Below are 18,272 nucleotides of genomic sequence, written 5' to 3'. Positions count from 1 at the left end.
GCTGGAGAGGAGACGCTTCACACTTTGCGGAGCTTCTTTTTTTTCTGCCTCTGCCTTTTTTCAGCCGAGCCGAGTCGAGAGGATGAGCGTATCTGGGCTTCTTCCTCAGCAGCACTTGGTCCTCCATGCCTCCGTCTGAACAAGTTCGTTTCGGTCTGATGTTTCCCCTCCGACCGTCATTTGGGAGAGAATGCGTCTTCTCGTTTTTGCGACTTTATTTGGAGTCCTTCTCGACGCAGGTAGGTACGAGTTGGAGAGACTGCGGGGACGTTTCTGTCAGTGTGTGAGGGGACAGTGTGGAACGGATGAGTTCAGCTTGTATGCATCAAAAACAAGTGCTTACATTGTGACATGCTAATATATACTTTACAATAAAGGGTAAATACCAGTATCATATATTTTAAACCATTTAATCCAGCGATATGCTCTTCCAAAATGACTTAATTGTGATGCTATTCAATTTAGAAAACAGAATTGCCTTTTGGTAATTTCATCAACATGCGTAAAATCTGTGCGTAAAATCGGACTTCCACATCTGCATTTACTGGCTGGTTTTATACTTTTGGGAAAACTTACAGAACATGGATGGATAAGGGCTGTGATCAACAATCATGTTGCGTTTTTTGGCGCTGGTTTTACGCGCTCAGGGAGCAGCGCTTTGCTGGACTCCTCTGCGCTTTTTTGACACAGAGGGAAAAGCTAGAGGCAGATTTGAACCTGTGATCATCCGTCACCCATGAGCTGCTTGTTTCTGTTCCTCTGGTGGAGAGCTGAGTGCTGTGAATAAGGGTTTTTCTTCTTGACAAAGCAAGTATTGGGAAATAATGTGAGGATGCTGCCTTTTTGTGCCATTTTGCTCTTTTTGGAGTGCAGTTTCCAGAGCTGTTCCTCCACTGGTGTCTGATTTTTGTTATATTATGTTGTTGTTTTCTTGAGCCTAAAGTAATTATGAGATTTAGATTAGAGGATATTGGTTTTGCACCCTCTAAATAAAAGTGCAAATCTTCTATATCCTCTGTTTTCTGTTTTTGGAGAAAACAAATTTAGAGCAATTTTCCTGAAACTGATAAGCTGTGTTTGGGTGCTAAATCCATGCCCTAGATATTCCCCCCAAAAAATAGGTTTCACAGTTTGCTTCCAGGTGATGGATGGAGCTTTCAGGCATTTGCTTGGTTTAGAGTAATTAAGCTGAGGCTGTGATGTTATATGTGGACCTTTATCTGATGCGTTTGATGGCGCTGTCGGAGCTGAGATTAATGTTTGCTGCCGTTTTAATAATTACATCGCTAATATGTCAGCGAGGGACGGATAGCCTGTGTGGGATATTTAGGAAAGAAAGGGCAGGCATCAAAGTTTTTGATTGAGTGCCTCAGGTATCTTTAAGAAATGCTAATTGAACCTGGCAGGTATAAAGAACAACCCAGTGTGCCAATTATCAGTGACGGATGTAATTACATGCCAAAAGTACTTTTTATTCTCTGTGAAAAAATGAAATGGATAGACTTCAACATTACCTCTGATGCAATGAGCTGCCAGTGAAAATATGCTGTGCATTTTGCAGAGGGGTTCTGAAAAAAATGATCTTAACACTACAGACGGGTCACACTTTCCCCAGTTTAGGTCCAGTGGTTTGATTTCTGCATGACTTTTCTCCAGGATGAAGATGGATGATGAAGTTTTCAGCTATAAGAAAAGCCCATCCAGGCAGCTTTAAAAGCATCAGATGAAATTTGCAAAAGCTGCAAGAAACAGCTGTACATTATCTTTACGAGAAGACAGTCAGACACTCACACTTTTACTACCTCCGGGGATGGCAATCTCTACTCCGGCAGAGTGCATCAAGTCTCTCTTACTGCTGGTTTGTATTGTAAATGGAGCTTTATCACCTATAAAAATCCAGGGGTTTAAAAAGGGAATTTAAAAGGACCACTCTGTGCTCTCCTGATGTGTTTTTTCTTCTTCCTTTACAGCCTTTTCTCACTTCAATGTGCGAATGTATAACCTTGCTGTTGACACTCATGAGACAGCCGATAAAAACACAGAGGATTCGAATAGGCGAAGGATTGCTTATGTGCTTTGTAAAGTCACAGCACCTCGGCGCTGCCCTTCTGAGAGCAAGCGTAATGTCACAGCACTGTGCGGAAGATAGAGAAGATGACATTGCACTCTCACTGGGGGCCATTAGTCTTGTTTGGAGTTGTGACACAGTCAAAGGGGCTCGCACAAAGCAAAATCCAAAAAAAGACTCCGCTGCTTGACTCCAAAGAAGTAAAAAAATAAAGCACAGGTTGGATTCACTAACGGTGTGGGATGAGGATATTGTGGATGGGTGTCAATGACACATTCTGCTCGCAAGGAAGCACAAAAATAAAATAGGAAACAGGAAATTAGTGCAGAAGTGAGCAAATATGTAGATAGAAGCTGGAGTAATGGATGATGATGTATATTCAGTTCAACCCCCACGTTCTCCACTGCAAATAAAATATGTTTAAACATGCTTCTCAGTGAGGAAATAGACACATTTTTTTTGCTTTAACTTACCATTACATTAATGTTGATTGTACAATATGATGGCTTTAAAATATTAACGCCATCAGCGTTTAGCAGCCCAGTTGCCAGAAGGAAAATGTTAGTGTGGTTCCTTTCTGCAAACCACAGATACATTACTATTACATGTTTCATATGTATTATAAGTGACGCAATATGTGAGCTGACTTTGTAATTGGAAAGCGGAGGGGATGTTGGCTGGCGTGACACCACGGCAAAACACCTGCCAGGCTTCAGACCACTGCTTGAGACCAACAAACAACAAAACTGGTTGTTTTTTTATGGGATTTTTCGCTATTATTCCACCGCAGATAGCGCCAGAAAAAGCAATTGTTTGTTACCAAGACATTGCTGCATTTCCTGCTGGAGTTGTGTCACCAAACTCAAACATGATCTCAAACCCACAGTCTTTTCCTAACCATGACCAAGTGTTTTTTGTGCATAAACCTAACCACACGCTGTTGAAATGTAAAGAAACGTAAAGTTTCAATGTATGTGCTACATAATAACATACTCATGTAGCATAAGAGGTTTGCAGAAATGTATAATGCCAACATTTTTTCTGCCGATTAGTCTCGTTTAAACACTGTAATTGTGTCTGCCACTAGGTACGATCTCCTAGGAAAATGAAGGCTCAATTTACAGCACAACGGAAGTGAGTCAACCACTGCACAGTCAAAACAGGAAGGGGCAATGTGTTTACGTCTCAACTCGTCAACTACAGTTGCTATGTCAGTAAACCTGCACGTCAAAATATGATGACCTAGGTAGCCTCCTGCATCGGTTTTGGACGCTCAGAGATGTCAATTGACACTTGTAACATACATTGTGTCTTTTCAAAATATACTTCCGTTTTTATACACTGCAAATTATTGCCAGGACTGTAACTGTAACTGTAATATTTCACAATAAGTTAGATTTTTATCACTTTGACTGTGATATTTAACCAATTTCAGAATTTTATTGTGAAATTCATGCGGGTAAATACAGTTTAAATGTGAGATTACAGTGAAATACAGTAATTCCGTGGAAGCATTTGCTAAATCACAGTAATCAAATGTCCATAAATTCAGTAATTTACAGAAACATACTGTTATAAAGTAATGTTATAGGCTTTAACTGTGAGATTACAGTTAAATGTAGTAATTTTACAGGAGCATACTGCTAAATCATAATAATATGCAGGCCTATAACGACTGTGAGATCACAGTATACAGCTGTCATTTCACAACAATTTACTGTAGAAACGACAGTAATTTACTGTAAGTGTACAGTCAAATATTACAGTGTAGGAAATTTACAGTTTCGGCTTGTTACATGCATCTCTTTCAAAGTAAAATTATAGTGTGCATAAAATACTTATATTTTAGGTTTATTTCTTTAAGTTTAAGCTAAAAAAAAACAAAACGTGGTTAGGTTCAGAAAAATCATCATGGCTTTGCTTAAAGAAATACAGTTGTTACTAGCGTCATGTAATGTCACATGACATACCTCACTACCGTAGCATGCTACACATACTAGCATTCCTATTAAAAAATAAGTCAACTTGACTTTTGGTCTCACACGAGAAACAAACAGCAGCCTCCCAGGTGAAAGTCCGAAGTTTCTTTGCAGTTACTATCCTCAAAGGCAGGAATGGCGGACAATGGAACAACCGACTTGGCTATGGATAACAAAACGAAGTGTCTGGTGTTGTTGGTAGTATTAGTTTATGCACACATTATGCAAAAAAAACATATAAATGCTAAAGTGGGACCTATTGGCAGCAACATTTATCTTTAAATAGGATTAAGTAAACACAGTATTTGCAGAGTACCCCCAAACCCTCTTAAGCTGACCTCATTGTGTTGACTTTGATTCTTTTGTTGTTCATTAATTTTGTTTAACTTGTCATCTAATACAACTGCAAAATGTTATTTGTTTTCTGACCACAGAATCCTGTTTTTTTTTGGGGGGGGGGGCAGTAAATGAATGTTTCATGACTGATATATTATCCGAAGCCTAACTTTTTAACAAGTAATATTCATAGTGGTTTAAATAAACAGTTCGATCATGTTTCCTCATCTTTGCTGAGCAACAGTTTTGTGTGAAAGGAATTAAAGGCCTGTCCCAAATATAGGCCTGTTGATTTCAATTATTTCAGCAAATTACAGCCCGGGCTATTAATTCAAGTTTTACGGTATTTTGCCTGCCTAAATGGTCCATTTCACCTGTCTCTAAACATATCGTTTTGTCACTATTTATTGGCAAAAATGGCAAGAAATGTTTTAGGAGTTTTATTTAGGAACTTCAATTTTTATTTCATTATTGTGTCTTGTTTCTTATAGAAAAAAAAAGGTCTTTTCTAGGGGGCCCCCAGAGTCAAGGGGGCCCTAGGCAACTGCTAATGGGTAGGTCTGGCTCTGGTGCTAAGCTACGCTTGTTTAAGTCTGGACAAGAAAGCAAATAAGAGTATAGTTTAAACTATTCCTTTAACCAAAATGTTACTGTGCCTTTGCTTGAGAACTCTAGCACTAATGCTTGAATACTTTTGCACTCTTGTTCGTGCTGCATGCTGCAGGAGATGCCCTTCAGATCCAGTGCTACCAGTGTGAGGAGATGAAGCACAATGACTGCTCCACGCCGGAGTACATTGTCAACTGCACCGTCAACGTCCAGGACATGTGCCAGAAAGAGGTGCTGGTCAAACCTGATGGTAAGGGACAGTTGCTGTAAATCTGTGTGCTCAGAGCTGGATATTTTCTATTATAAAATAATTTGGAAGCATAATGAATTCTTGGGGGTGGAAGGCTCTCTTCATTTCCCTTTATGTGATCCAGGCAGAGTCGGTTAAGATTGATGGGTGAGGATGTAAAAGCGCAGGCTGGGTCAGCCAAATGTATCCAAGTAGAAAGTAAAAGTTCCTATTTATCTGCAGAAGAAAGGTGACCGTCTGGAAACCGGAGACGGAGCTGCGCACAGCACTCAGAAGCTGTGTGACCTCTGAAGTTTTATTTCTTTGCCATTCAGATGAGGGTGTAGGAAACATTATTAGCTGCTAAGCACTTGCAATTTTGTTGATGTACAATAGAGCAGGCAATTAAGATAAATTCTGATGTCTCAGCCCGTATGAGATGAGACGCAATCATAAACAAGGTTGTCTGGAAATCAGCAGGTCGGAAAAATATCACTTATAAGAAAGATTTTTTTCGTTGTACCGTGACATTTATTTCAAGCCATGCAAGTGCAGCCTACACAAACAGCAAATTAAATCAGCTGTGATGTCTGCACCTGTTGGCATTTAGAAATGACAGAAAATACTCCTCATCAAGGATACCCGACTATCCCTTTTTCCTCCCTCTAAACAACTTTAAATCCCCATGTGTGTGACTTACTGACCCAGCAGAAGAGGCTGAGCGGGTCAAAACAAATCTGCTGTGGTTTTCAGTGTAATAGACATTGTTATCTGTTATTTTGTTCCTTTGCTCAGCCCCAAAGATGGAGACAGAAGCATTGACTGATCTGTGGATAAACTCGCTGTGTTACAGAATGCACACAGCAGACAAAGCAGTGTGACACATCTTTTTTTTTTGTCTCTGTGACGCATTATAAACCAACACAACCACATGTAAGGCCCTTCATTGTTTTTTATTTCCATTCTCACTTTTATATGAGGCATCTCGGTGATGTTGTGTCACTCCAAACCCTGGCAAACACCATCTCACTGGGCCACTTTATTCGGCTCATTCGTCAAAGAGGAGAGACTTTCCTTCAGCTGCCTCTGACATGACATTAGATTAGTTTTGCTCTGCGTTACAGAAAATAAAATGGTTCAGCCTGTAGGGTGTGAACTGAATCGTTTTGGGAATTTGGAGGGTGTCCTTTTTTTAGCCTCTTCTAAACCAGAAACACAAAAGCAAGTGAATTTATGGAACTATGTCTTTCTCTGGTTGTGTCTAAATGGTAACCCCAGAACGAGATTTCATGTTTCAAGTGATCATTTTAATCCAAACCATTATCTTTCCCAAACTGTAACCAAGTAGTTTTTGTGCCTAACAGAGTTGGGTATGTTAGAGTACTTTGATTAGTTTTTGCAGTAACGAGTAACCTAACGCGTTAGTTTGCTGTTTGAGTAATCAAATACTTAAGTACATTTTCAAACAAGACATCAGTTACTTCTGGTCCTTCAGCTCCGAAACAGCAACGGCTGTCGTTTGGTCCTAATAACGGAGATAACGTTAAACCTATCAGTCTGAAAGAAGCCACGGAGCTTGTGGCTCGCTACATGGTCGGAGAAATGCTGCCGTTGTCTACGGTGGAGTCTAAATAGGTGGAGTAGGACTCGCTGACAGACATATTTCAGACTCAAGACTTGCATTATGCCTGGTACATGCTACACGCTGGTACTCACCAATTATCCCCGGTCGTCTTTCACGGCGTGTGTGATGTCATCGGGTTATTCTTGTCCTATTTTTATTCCTTTCACTATTATTTGAGTCACTGTGTGTGTTCATGTGCCAGCTGACATGTTGTTGTAGTCACCTAAAAGCGTCAGATGGCAGGAGCTACATTTGAAGCGCCATAAGTAAACTATCAAGCTACTGTATCTTCCACAGGAAGTTCTGACAAATGTTTCAGAATAAAAGCCTATTTAGAAAATGGAGGGATTCTCTAGCCGAGGTTATAAGGGGCTTTTAATTTGAAACAAGTGTTGAGTTTGAAATGACGGTGCGATTTGTTAACTTTAAAAAGACAACGGAGCGGGTAAAAAGTAAATATATAAACACACAGAGGGATTAATAAATAACGGACCATCTATAATGTAGTTTGTTTCAAATGAAGCTGGGAGCCTCTGCAGCTGTGGTGAGTAAAAGCCCTGCCGCTATTTGTTAATGTTATTACTTTATGTCCGACTGTGAGGATGTACCATTGCTTGCTAGCTTGATGCTAATGACAGTAACGTTAACTCAGCGGGTTGACAAAGTGCCTCTGCTGTTTCACACCATCATTTCCCCCTTTTACTCTGTGTGGTAACATCCCTAGAGGAAATATTAAAAATGCTGGGGTGTTGTTGTCATATAGTTGTCTTCAGCAGCAGATCGTTCTGTGTTTCTACTGGTCAAAGTGACGGCTGTGATGGGAGAATTGGATCTCAGTGAAGGGCAAGTGGTCCATAACTTTAATTTTGGAGACAAAAAAATGTAGGCTTAGTGCCCTGTGGTCCATTGCCCAATAGGAAATGTAGAATACTCAGAAGTACTTTAAAAGTGCTTGAGTTACTTTTCTCAGGGAGTAACGTCGGAAGTACTTTGAAGTAATTGAGTTACTTTACTCAGGGAGTAACGCAGTAAAGTAACTGGTTACTTTTTAAAAAAGTAACGCAGTAATGTACTTTGATTACTTTTAAAGTAACCCTTACCCAACACTGGTGCCTAAATATATACGGACCTTCACCACGGTGCTGTCACACCATAAAACAGCAAGACAAGAATATTTTGAAGCGGCTCGCAGGACTTTTGCAGTTCTAGTGTTACCATCTACGTAGCCACGACTATCTGACATAAGCTTTAGTTATTAGCATGTTTGGCTAATAAGCTTACTAACTACAGTTGTAATCAAGTTGGTGCTATGTCCATCCAACAGCCCAAAACCCCCATTAGTTCGACATTGGACTGAAAGCCCATTAAGCCAAAAACAAACCTATTGCTCCAAAGTCCAGTTTCTCCAAAGTGTTTTTACTGACCTTTTCTGGCATTTCTCAGTGGCGCTTAGACGTACAAGCCTTGGAACCCGAGTGTTTTTCACCGACCTGTCCCTGCTCTTCCAGTGACTTTTGTGCCACCAAACGTGGGTGTATTGGTCCAAAACATTATCTTTTCATAACCATAAGCAAATGTTTTTTGAGCCTAACCGAACCACACATTCACCACAGTGTTGCTAACAAATATAACATATCCAGGGCTTAGAGAAACGTACAGAGCTTGCTTTTTTTTTCTTCAGGCAATTGGTTTGTCCAACTGCAGGTAGTGTGTATTTTTGGAGAAACCAACCCAGTCTCACTCTGAAGTCGTTGAAATATGGCACTTGGTCAGTGACTTTCAGCATCAGACACTGACAAAAAAAAGCCATCCTTTCACGTCGGTATGATAGCGGCATCAAGAGGAAATGTGGTGGGACACCAAGCGGAAGTCCAAGTAGGGTTGGCAGGAAGGATGGTGGATGGTAGTGATGTTACGTGGTGTCCCGATGCTTCGAAGCGTGTGTCGAGTAATCCAGGAAGAGTTTCCGCAATGCGCGTATCGAGGCTTGTAGCGTTTCAGACGAGTGACGTCATTGATGACGTCCGAAGCCTCGCTGCCCGGCTGTACCATGTGACTGGTTCAGGAAGTGGTTCAGATCTTGGTGTGAGGTTTGCACAGAAGTGACACAGAACACGAATATTACCCCTTTTGCCATTATTATATTATATGACACTACACCACAATACAATTTTTGGCCAAATTATTGGTTTATACACATAGGATGCATTCACAAAACAATAACAGTTTATTGTACATGTATTTGATACAGTATAGTCCTGATATACTCACTAGAAAATACACTATATTGATAAAAATAAAGTTATATGGTCATATATTTTATTATATTATTATCATTATTATTATTATTATTATTATTATTATTATTATATTATCATTATTATTATTATTATTATTATTATTATTATTATTATATATCATTATTATTGTTATTATTATTATCATCATCATCGTCATCATCATTATTATTATTAATAGTCATTCCCAACACCCATTACTGATACAAAATACCGTGTATCACAGATTACATGGTTAAGATCACAGCTGCCTGTCTTACACACTTTGGCCAGCAGGTGGTTTCGTGTGCACGTGAAGCCTCGTGAAATGAACCCTTTTCTGAACCAATTTGCTGGAAAGCTTCAATGCCTAATTAGGCTTCATCTCACCATCACTAGTGGATGGGTCCAAAAACCACGGACTTTCACCCGGGAGGCCCGTGTTCACCTCCTGTAAGATTGCAAAGCCAAACCCTATTCTTTAGTTCCCCTAACCCAACCACCTGTGTGTGTCTGGCAAAATGTAACCACGTGTTTGTTGTTGAAGGAAAAAAAAAAAAAAAGTCAATTCAAAGTGTATCAATCAATCAATTTTATTTATAAAGCCCAATATCACAAATCACAATTTGCCTCACAGGGCTTTACAGCATACAACATCCCTCTGTCCTTATGACCCTCGCAGCGGATAAGGAAAAACTCCCCAAAAAAACCCTTTAATGGGGAAAAAAAACGGTAGAAACCTCAGGAAGAGCAACTGAGGAGGGATCCCTCTTCCAGGACGGACAGACGAGCAATAAATGTCGTACAGAACAGATCAGCATAATAAATTAACAGTAATCCGCATGACACAATGAGACAGAGAGAGAGAGAGAGAGACAGAGAGAGAGATATGCAGGACAGACGGTAATGACAGTAGCTTACAACAACATTAATGAAAGTAATAATAATATATTAATATCTGATAGTATACATGTGTGACAATAATCATATGTGTATAATACCAGTAGAATTATGACTAGTGATAGCAGCAGCAGCAGGGGGCATCTGGCAGGACCACGGCAGCAGCACAACCACACACGTCACGCTGTCCAGGCACCGCTGCGANATATGGTTGTACTGGTATGGGAAGCGTATGGTTGTACTGGTGTAGTCTGTTTATTTTGAAAGAAGCTGTATGCAAACTGTAATTTCCTGTGAAAACTGAAGTGTATTGTGAAAATATACAATGCATATAACAGGCAGAACTTGACACGGTGTCCCAGAATGTCAACAATCAACGCACCCAGGGTAACCTGCACGTCATATCTGAACGTGGAAAGTCCATNATTTTACAGATTGTATATGGTTGTACTGGTATGGGAAGCGTATGGTTGTACTGGTGTAGTCTGTTTGTCCCAGAATGTCAACAATCAACGCACCCAGGGTAACCTGCACGTCATATCTGAACGTGGAAAGTCCATGACCAAGCGTCGATATGTGATAAGGTTGGAGTGAGAATGTGTTAGAGAAACAGGACTTCAGAGCAAATGCTGCTGAGAAACCGCTGCAAAGGATTGGCAAAAATGCCCGCAACCAGCTGTCGGAGATATTGGCTTTTGGTCCAATGGGACACTTTGTTTTCCAGTGGAAATGTATGGGAAAAAGTCCAGCAACCCCACTTAGCATTTTATTTGCCAAACACAATGTTTAGGTCTCATTGTCTTGTAAAGCAACACATTTTGTGGAAATAAGAACATATGAAGCTTTTTTTAACATATTCATGGAACTAACGTTAGCTTAATTAGCAAAATCACTTGTTTCAGCGTAGAAAATAGAAGTCTGGTTATTGCAGTCAGAGGTTGTTTCATTATAACTGGCCACAGATTAGATGTTTTTTAAAGCATCTAAAACTTCCAGCAAGGCCAAGTAAATGTACATTAAAGCAATTAAAGCATTCTGAAGGAAGAATACGGCTTAAAGTCAAGTAGGCAGGGTGACTACTTTATGTGTTGTGGAAGATACCAGACTTCATAGTTGTTGTAATTGAAGTTTGCAGGTTCAGTTGCTGCAACAGTAGCTTTGTATGATGCCCTTAGTCATTGAACTTGCAACACTTCAGATGTTAATTTAATGCTTTGCCTTGTCAAATACAGCAGCTGAGTGCTTAAGCTTTTTGTAGAAACATTTGTATGCCAGACACAAAGAGTGGCATAGAGGATGCATGCTCAGTTGTACATCTTTCTCCTCCTTCATCAATAAAAAAGCATTCCCAGATAATGGAACACTCTGCCTAGAGATTAAATGTATCTGAATTTGATTTAATCAAATATGTTTCTTGTCCTGTACAGTGAAATTTAATTTGCAGAAAATACAAGATAAACAGCACAATAAGAACGCCAAATGATAAAATGCAGGCTATAACATGCCATAGAATCACATAACAAATAACACCAATATATACCAGATGGAGAAACGTCACTTGATAAGGGAGCCGGTGGCTCTGGAGTGCAATAAAAAAGTTACAGCACTACAGAATATGAGTTTTTCTTCTTCATACAAGCATACAAATTGTTGTAACATATACCACGCTGACAAACATCAGTTAATAAGAGCAGACAGGAAGTCAATAGCTCCATAGCCCTGTAGTGCAATAAAATGTTGCAGTATTGCAAGACTCTTATACATTATATCTTCAATCTAAGCAATCTAATTACAGCAGGGGGAAATGAATCACTGTTCCTTTCTGTCTGTTGTTATATTTTGCAACATGAATGACTGGCCCATAACTGTACTTTCTCAGTCTGGACACTCAAAATGTCTCTGTTTGATTGTGTTTTTGCAGGAATACATTATCGGAAGTCCTGTGCCTCCTCCGGGGCTTGCCTCATCGCCTCCTCCGGCTACCAACAGTTCTGCACTGGCAGGCTGAACTCAGTCTGCATCTCCTGCTGCAACACCCCGCTCTGCAACGGGCCCAGGAGGAAGCGTCCCGTCCCTTCTGCGGCGGCGACGTCCGGCAACCAGCTGCTTCTCCTCTTCCTAAACTCCTTTCTGCTGCTGCTGACGCTCCTCCCTGTGACGTAGACTGAGGATCCCATCTCGTCTCCACTGTACAGTTTGTTTTCCTAACTCCAGACCCACAGAAAAGAAAAGACACCTCACCTTGTTGCTACTGTGTTCTTTTTCATTTAGGTTCACACTTCCCAGTTAGAATTAAATTAAGACTTGTAAACACAAGGCAGAATCTTGGCATGTGGTCCTGCAAGGTTATAGAGTTTGGCAGCAGGAGGGAGAGAGTCAGATCTAATCAGGTTGTCCTTGCAACTTCAGCTAAACAGGATTAACTTGTTTGCACTTTTTTGCTGTTCCGTTGTGACCTATACAGAAATAAATAGCTGTGAATAAACATCAGTTCAGACCACAGTTAAAGAAAAGTTTGACACATTGGGAAACACACTTAAGGGACAGTTCCAAGTGGCTGATATCGGCCATAGAGATTTCTGCCTTCTCTTCAATGTAATGGAACTAGATGGCACTCGGTCGTGGCTTGTGGTGCTCAAAGTGCCAAAAAAAATACATTTGAAAAACTCAACAGCAAAGTCTATTTCTAGAAATCATGACCTGGTTACCAAAGATAATCCACAGACCTTGTTGTGATCAGTTTCATATAGGAAATATTTTCTGTCTACCCAACTACAAAGGCTTGTGCTCGTGACAGTATGAGGTATGAGATGTAAACATTAGCTTTCTTTACAAAGCCTGTTCAAGGCACGAATGTCACACCATTATTCCACCTCCCCATTCCTTATAAAGGTACATTTGCGGAATGGGTAGTTGCCTTTAAGCTGGCAGAGGAGGTAGTAACAGCACTGAATCAACCTCTGTGTGAAAGGGACTGTGGGGTGGGAATGTGATGTGCATGCGACCCACCCTTGGGAGATTTAAAAAGTGTCACGACTGAACAAAGGACCTGAACCCAAATGCACAACTCGGGACTCAGAGTTCAAAATCAAAGTTTTATTAAATAAAAACACAAAATGAAAATCACTCTTGACAGAGGAAAAACCTACACTTAATCTAAGAACAAAAATGATCTAGAAAATAAACGCTATATCTTAAGAAACTAAAACTCACTGACTAAAGCTAGACTAAGAGAAAACAAACAGAAAATCACTCTACTGAGGCTGTACTACTACTAGGAAAAAGCAAACAGAAATCAAACTTGAACAAAGTATCAAAACAACAAGACCTAACAATGGCAATGGCAAATGGCATGGACACGACGCTGGTTCTCTGACACAAAGGACAAGACGAACTGGCACAGGACAAAGGGAGACGCAGACAATATATACACACAAGGTAAGGGCACAGGTGGAAACAATCAGGGGCGAGGCAGACAATCAGACCAGCGGGAAAACACACAGGGGAAGGAGCAAGTTGCCTGAAACGAGAGGAGAGTTAGCATCATGAGACAACAGACATGAGACAAAAACTGATTAAATTAACTTAACAACGTGGGGCGTCGGTGGCTTAGTGGTAGAGCAGGCGCCCCATGTACAAGGCTGTTGCCGCAGCAGCCCGGGTTCGAGCCCAGCCTGTGGCCCTTTGCTGCATGTCATCCCCTCTCTCTCTCCCCCTTTCACACTGTCCATTAAAGGCAAAAAAATGCCCCATAAAATATCTTTAAAAAAAAAAAAATTAACTTAACAACGTTTCTTGGACATGACAGTACCCCCCCCCCCCTCCCCAGGGATGGCTGCTGACGGACCAGGAACCTGAGTGGCGATCGTGGAAGTCCCTGATGAGGGCTGGGTCCATAATAAAGCTCCAACGGACCCAAGAGCGTTCCTCCGGACCATAGCCCTTCCAATCCACAAGATACTGGCGTCCTCTTCCACGGTTGCGTACTGCTAAGAGTCTCTTAACTGAGAAGACCAGGCCACCATCAACCATTCGAGGGGGTGGAGGGGGTGCGGCTGCGGGAACCATGGGGCTCTCCTTAACAGGTTTGAGCTTTCCTACATGAAATGTGCCCTCAGGGACCTGGGAAGGCGCAGACGGACAGAGACAGCATTAATTACTTTGGACACGGGGAATGGACCCACAAACCTGGGAGCCAACTTCTGGGAGACGACATGGAGTGGCAAGTCCTGTGTAGAGTGCCAGACTTTCTGGCCTGGCTGGTATGCTGGAGCTGGCCGGCGCCTCCGATCTGCAGCCTTCTTCATGCGGTCCGCACTACGGAGGAGGACCTTGCGAGCAGCTGCCCAGATGTGGTGGCAACACCGGACCATGGCATGGGCGGATGGGACGATGACCTCTTTCTGTGTCTCTGGAAACAAGGGAGGCTGGTAGCCAAAGACGCACTGGAAGGGAGTCAGCCCAGTGGCCGCTGTGGGAAGGGAGTTGTGGGCATATTCCACCCAAGAAAGGTGCTTGCTCCAGGATGATGGGTTCTGTGATACCAGGCAACGGAGACACGTCTCCAGTTCCTGGTTGAGGCACTCAGTCTGTCGAGGCAGACAATCAGACCAGTGGGAAAACACACAGGGGAAGGAGCAAGTTGCCTGAAACGAGAGGAGAGTTAGCTTCCAAAATATAACAGGAAATCACGAGACAACATAGACACAAGACAAAACTGATTAAATTTACAGCGTTTGTGGAAGTCCAAGCCAGGTGATTCTTTATCTTTTCCTAATCATAAACAAGTAGTTTTGTTGCATAAACATAACTGCCGGCCCCCTCTGCATCAAGATGCAACGCAAAAGGCTGCCCCTGGTGTCTCTTTAGAAATGCCAGGGGCTGCTCAAGCTGCAAAATATTTCAGGAGGGGATGAATTCACATTGCAAGCTGAGTGCCATCTAGTTCCATAATATTGGATAGAGGGCAGGCATCTCTACGACCAATAGATCCAGCACTCGGCAGCTCACACCAAAACAATCTAGACTGATTAATAGCACTACAGGTAAGAGGGAAAATTCTTTTTTGATTTGGGGGTGAGCTGTCTCTTAAATTGCTTTCTGGTGGAGAGTTAGATGAGAAAAATCAGCATCACTATTATGTATTTCTGTTGTATGTAAGGCTATGGTCTGTAACTACTTAGCTTAGCTTAGCACAAAGACTGGAAACAGCTAGCCTAACTTCATCTGAAGGCAGCAGAATCCCAACTTAACATGTTATATCATTATACAAATGAAAAAATAATACTAAATGCAACAATATTGCATGTTTACAGGCAGTTTAGTGTCAGACCTCCAGGAAGTGAATGGTCCTCGCCAAAAATATATTTGTAACCCCTATAAGTGGTGAACTTTTTATATAGATAACTAAATTAGGTAAAATATGTTCATTAATGAGCCAGGAGGTGGATTTTTATCCTCAGACAGAGCCAGACTGGTAGCTTCTAGCTTTATGCTAATAAGCTAAGCTAACTGGCTGCTGTCAAACTATTACTTTAAGGGAAATCTACAGCATGCAATGATAATTCATGCACATTTTTATGCATACTTTTTGTCACAGGTTCACCTTGGAGCCTGTACCTGCAATCACTGTGGTGATACACTGAAGGAGCAGATTTGGACACCACACTGGCTTTGTATCCTCTCAGCGTCGAGTCAAACTGTTAATCTGATCAATATAAAACTGTAACCACTGAGAATGACACTGGAAAAGTGGAGAAGTGGAAGTATATCAAGCTTTCTGAATCATTTATCGCTTCTTGTTGCCGGTGGAGGACCATCCAGTCTGCAATCGAGGCATCTCTCAGTTTCTTTGCTTTTTGTGAAGTGTGGAGTGTTTTGTGAGGAAAGTTATTTTCTGGTTATTACATGCTGTAAGAGGTGCTGGTAGAAGTTATTGTCAGAAAATGATATCTTTGAGCTTTTATTTTGTGAGCTTTTGTTGATTTTTGGTTTCAAACAGCACTGTTTGTTTCTTTCATTGTTGATGCTGTTGCTGTTGTCGCTCAGAATATACAGATTTTCACATTTTGAATTGATTATAACAGAACTGACATCATGAACCCAATATATAGTCTTCATATGTGACAATGAAGAAGGCACTTTGATTCAGGCAAATATGAATTTGAAGGGTTCTGACGGTATCTTGCATCATATTAATTATCATATATATGCATATTTTCCACTGCCAAATAATATTGATTGACATTTTGCGACTTAAAAAATGAAGGATGCTGAAATGGTTTTTGGAGAGACTATTTATGTTATTGCTTATCCATCCTCGCTTTTATTTAAAGCAAAAATGTCACAAAAGAAGGTGGTTAAATGTATTAATTAAGCATTAATATCCCATATATTCCTTTGAAATGAAATACTAGAATTGTCTTGGAGCTATACTTGGAGACACCTGGTACAATGGGTTATACATGACATAGACATAGTGCAGTATAAGATCAAGCTAAAAGCACAAATACATTCTCACTAGAGAAATGCTTCAGGGTGATATCACACTAATTTCCCTTTAAGTTAATATCCCTCAAAAAATCAAATCATAGCTCATATTGCATGTAGCCAATGCTGTAGACCAAATACTGTGTGAATACCAATGAGAAATAATTTGGCTTACATACTGTATGGATCTTATTTCCATGTCCAGATGGGCATTTTGTCAAAACTGATATATATTTCCCTCCAAATTATTTATTTGTTTTTATTTTACTGCTGTCATTTTATTGCCTTTTTTCTGCAGTGTACAGTATATTATATTTATATGTAGTGAATGTGCTGTTGTCAACAACAATGCAGACATTCTCCAACTGTATTTTAATGCCACACATGATGACAGTGTTAATGGTCTAAAGCAAAAGCCAAGAAAGAATGTTGTATATTATATTATAAGATGTATTTCAGAGCATCGCTTGACTGTTCTGGAGACAAGATACGTAGATTTCAGACAGTGATGGATCATCTGATTAATGTTCATGGCAGTTTTTTGACTGGTCTTCTGTGAAGAGTAACACTGTATTCTGCTGATATGTGATGTAAATAAATGTTGCAGAAAAATGGACTGTCAAGTCACAAAAGCTCGTACGTCATGAGTTACACCGTAGTTTTGGAGGTGTAGAGGTTTTCAGCAAATAACCATTTAGTCCTGTTTAAAGGCAGTTGTTGATGTTCTGAGAAGTATACATTCATTAATTATTATTCAGTTGTTACTGGAAACTTTATTCTTATGCTTTCCTGTAGGGAATCACATTTTTATACACCAGAAGAAAATGTTGGCATTTTACATGTCGGCAAACCACAAATATGGTTTATTTGCACCTTTTATATGTATCATATCAACATTTCTGAACTGACGTAGAATAATCCAGAAAACCGGTAGTTTTTTAGCAGGTCATTGCTCTGTTTCCAGCATCTTTTTAGTCCCCAAATAGTGACCTGTTCTGTTTTTTGAGCGGAAATAATGCCACAAAAAGCTATGGTATTCTCCTGAGACATTGCTGCTTTTCCTGCTGGCAGGAAAAGTACTTTTTGTGACTTATTGGCTTCCAAATGAGGGTGTTTTTTAGTGACCTGTGGCATTTAGCACCAGAATTAGATTCTTTTTAGTGCCCCATCGCCGTGTTTCCAACAGCTTTCTAGGCATCAAACATGAGTGTTTCTTAGGGACCTGTAATTTTTTTTTGTTGCATCTTGGCCCCCAAAATATTATTGTTTTTTAGCAACCTGTGGCTGTTTGAACTGCAGCTTCAAGCTCCCGAATGTCAGTTTTTTAGTGGCCCATCCCTGTGTGTGGGTATCTCCTCTGCCATCCTTTCTTGGTTGTCCATTGTGCCGACACACCCAAGATAGACTTTTTGGTTGCCCTAAATATATGCAGTCTCACAGCAGCCCTAAGACTTATTATGTACCTGACATAGTTTTTTTTCTGAGCTTTTTGGCCCCTAAATGTGGGTGCTTTTTAGCAGCTTGTGGCTGATTTTTTTCTGTTGCTTTTAGCCCCCAAATGTGAAGTTTTTAGCCTCCAAAGATGAGTGTTTCATAGGGAGCCACATGGCTGTTTTTCTTTTTTTTACCGAAACATTGCTGCTTTTACTCCTGCAATTGAGTCCCCATCACTAGGTATTTTAAGCCAAAACATGAACTTTTCCTAGGCTTTTAGCCCCTGAATGTCAGTTTTGTTTAGTGCCCCATAGCTGTTTTTCCAGCG

General features: G+C 40.7%; 1 protein-coding gene across 1 annotated transcript; it reads left to right on the top strand.

Moving 5' to 3' along the window:
- Positions 1 to 17,110, top strand: LOC126401655 (ly6/PLAUR domain-containing protein 1-like). The gene is made up of 4 exons (XM_050063011.1): positions 1 to 239; positions 5,108 to 5,242; positions 11,943 to 12,210; positions 15,621 to 17,110. Exons 1-3 carry the CDS (start codon positions 191 to 193, stop codon positions 12,182 to 12,184), a joined length of 426 nt encoding a protein of 141 aa, XP_049918968.1. The 5' UTR covers positions 1 to 190; the 3' UTR covers positions 12,185 to 12,210; positions 15,621 to 17,110.
- The last annotated feature ends 1,162 nt before the right edge of the window (positions 17,111 to 18,272 follow it).

Source organism: Epinephelus moara, chromosome 15, assembly GCF_006386435.1.
Source record: "Epinephelus moara isolate mb chromosome 15, YSFRI_EMoa_1.0, whole genome shotgun sequence".
Lineage (NCBI taxonomy): Eukaryota > Metazoa > Chordata > Actinopteri > Perciformes > Serranidae > Epinephelus > Epinephelus moara.
Note: the sequence above shows the minus strand (reverse complement) of the source record. Positions and strands in the feature narration are given on the sequence as shown.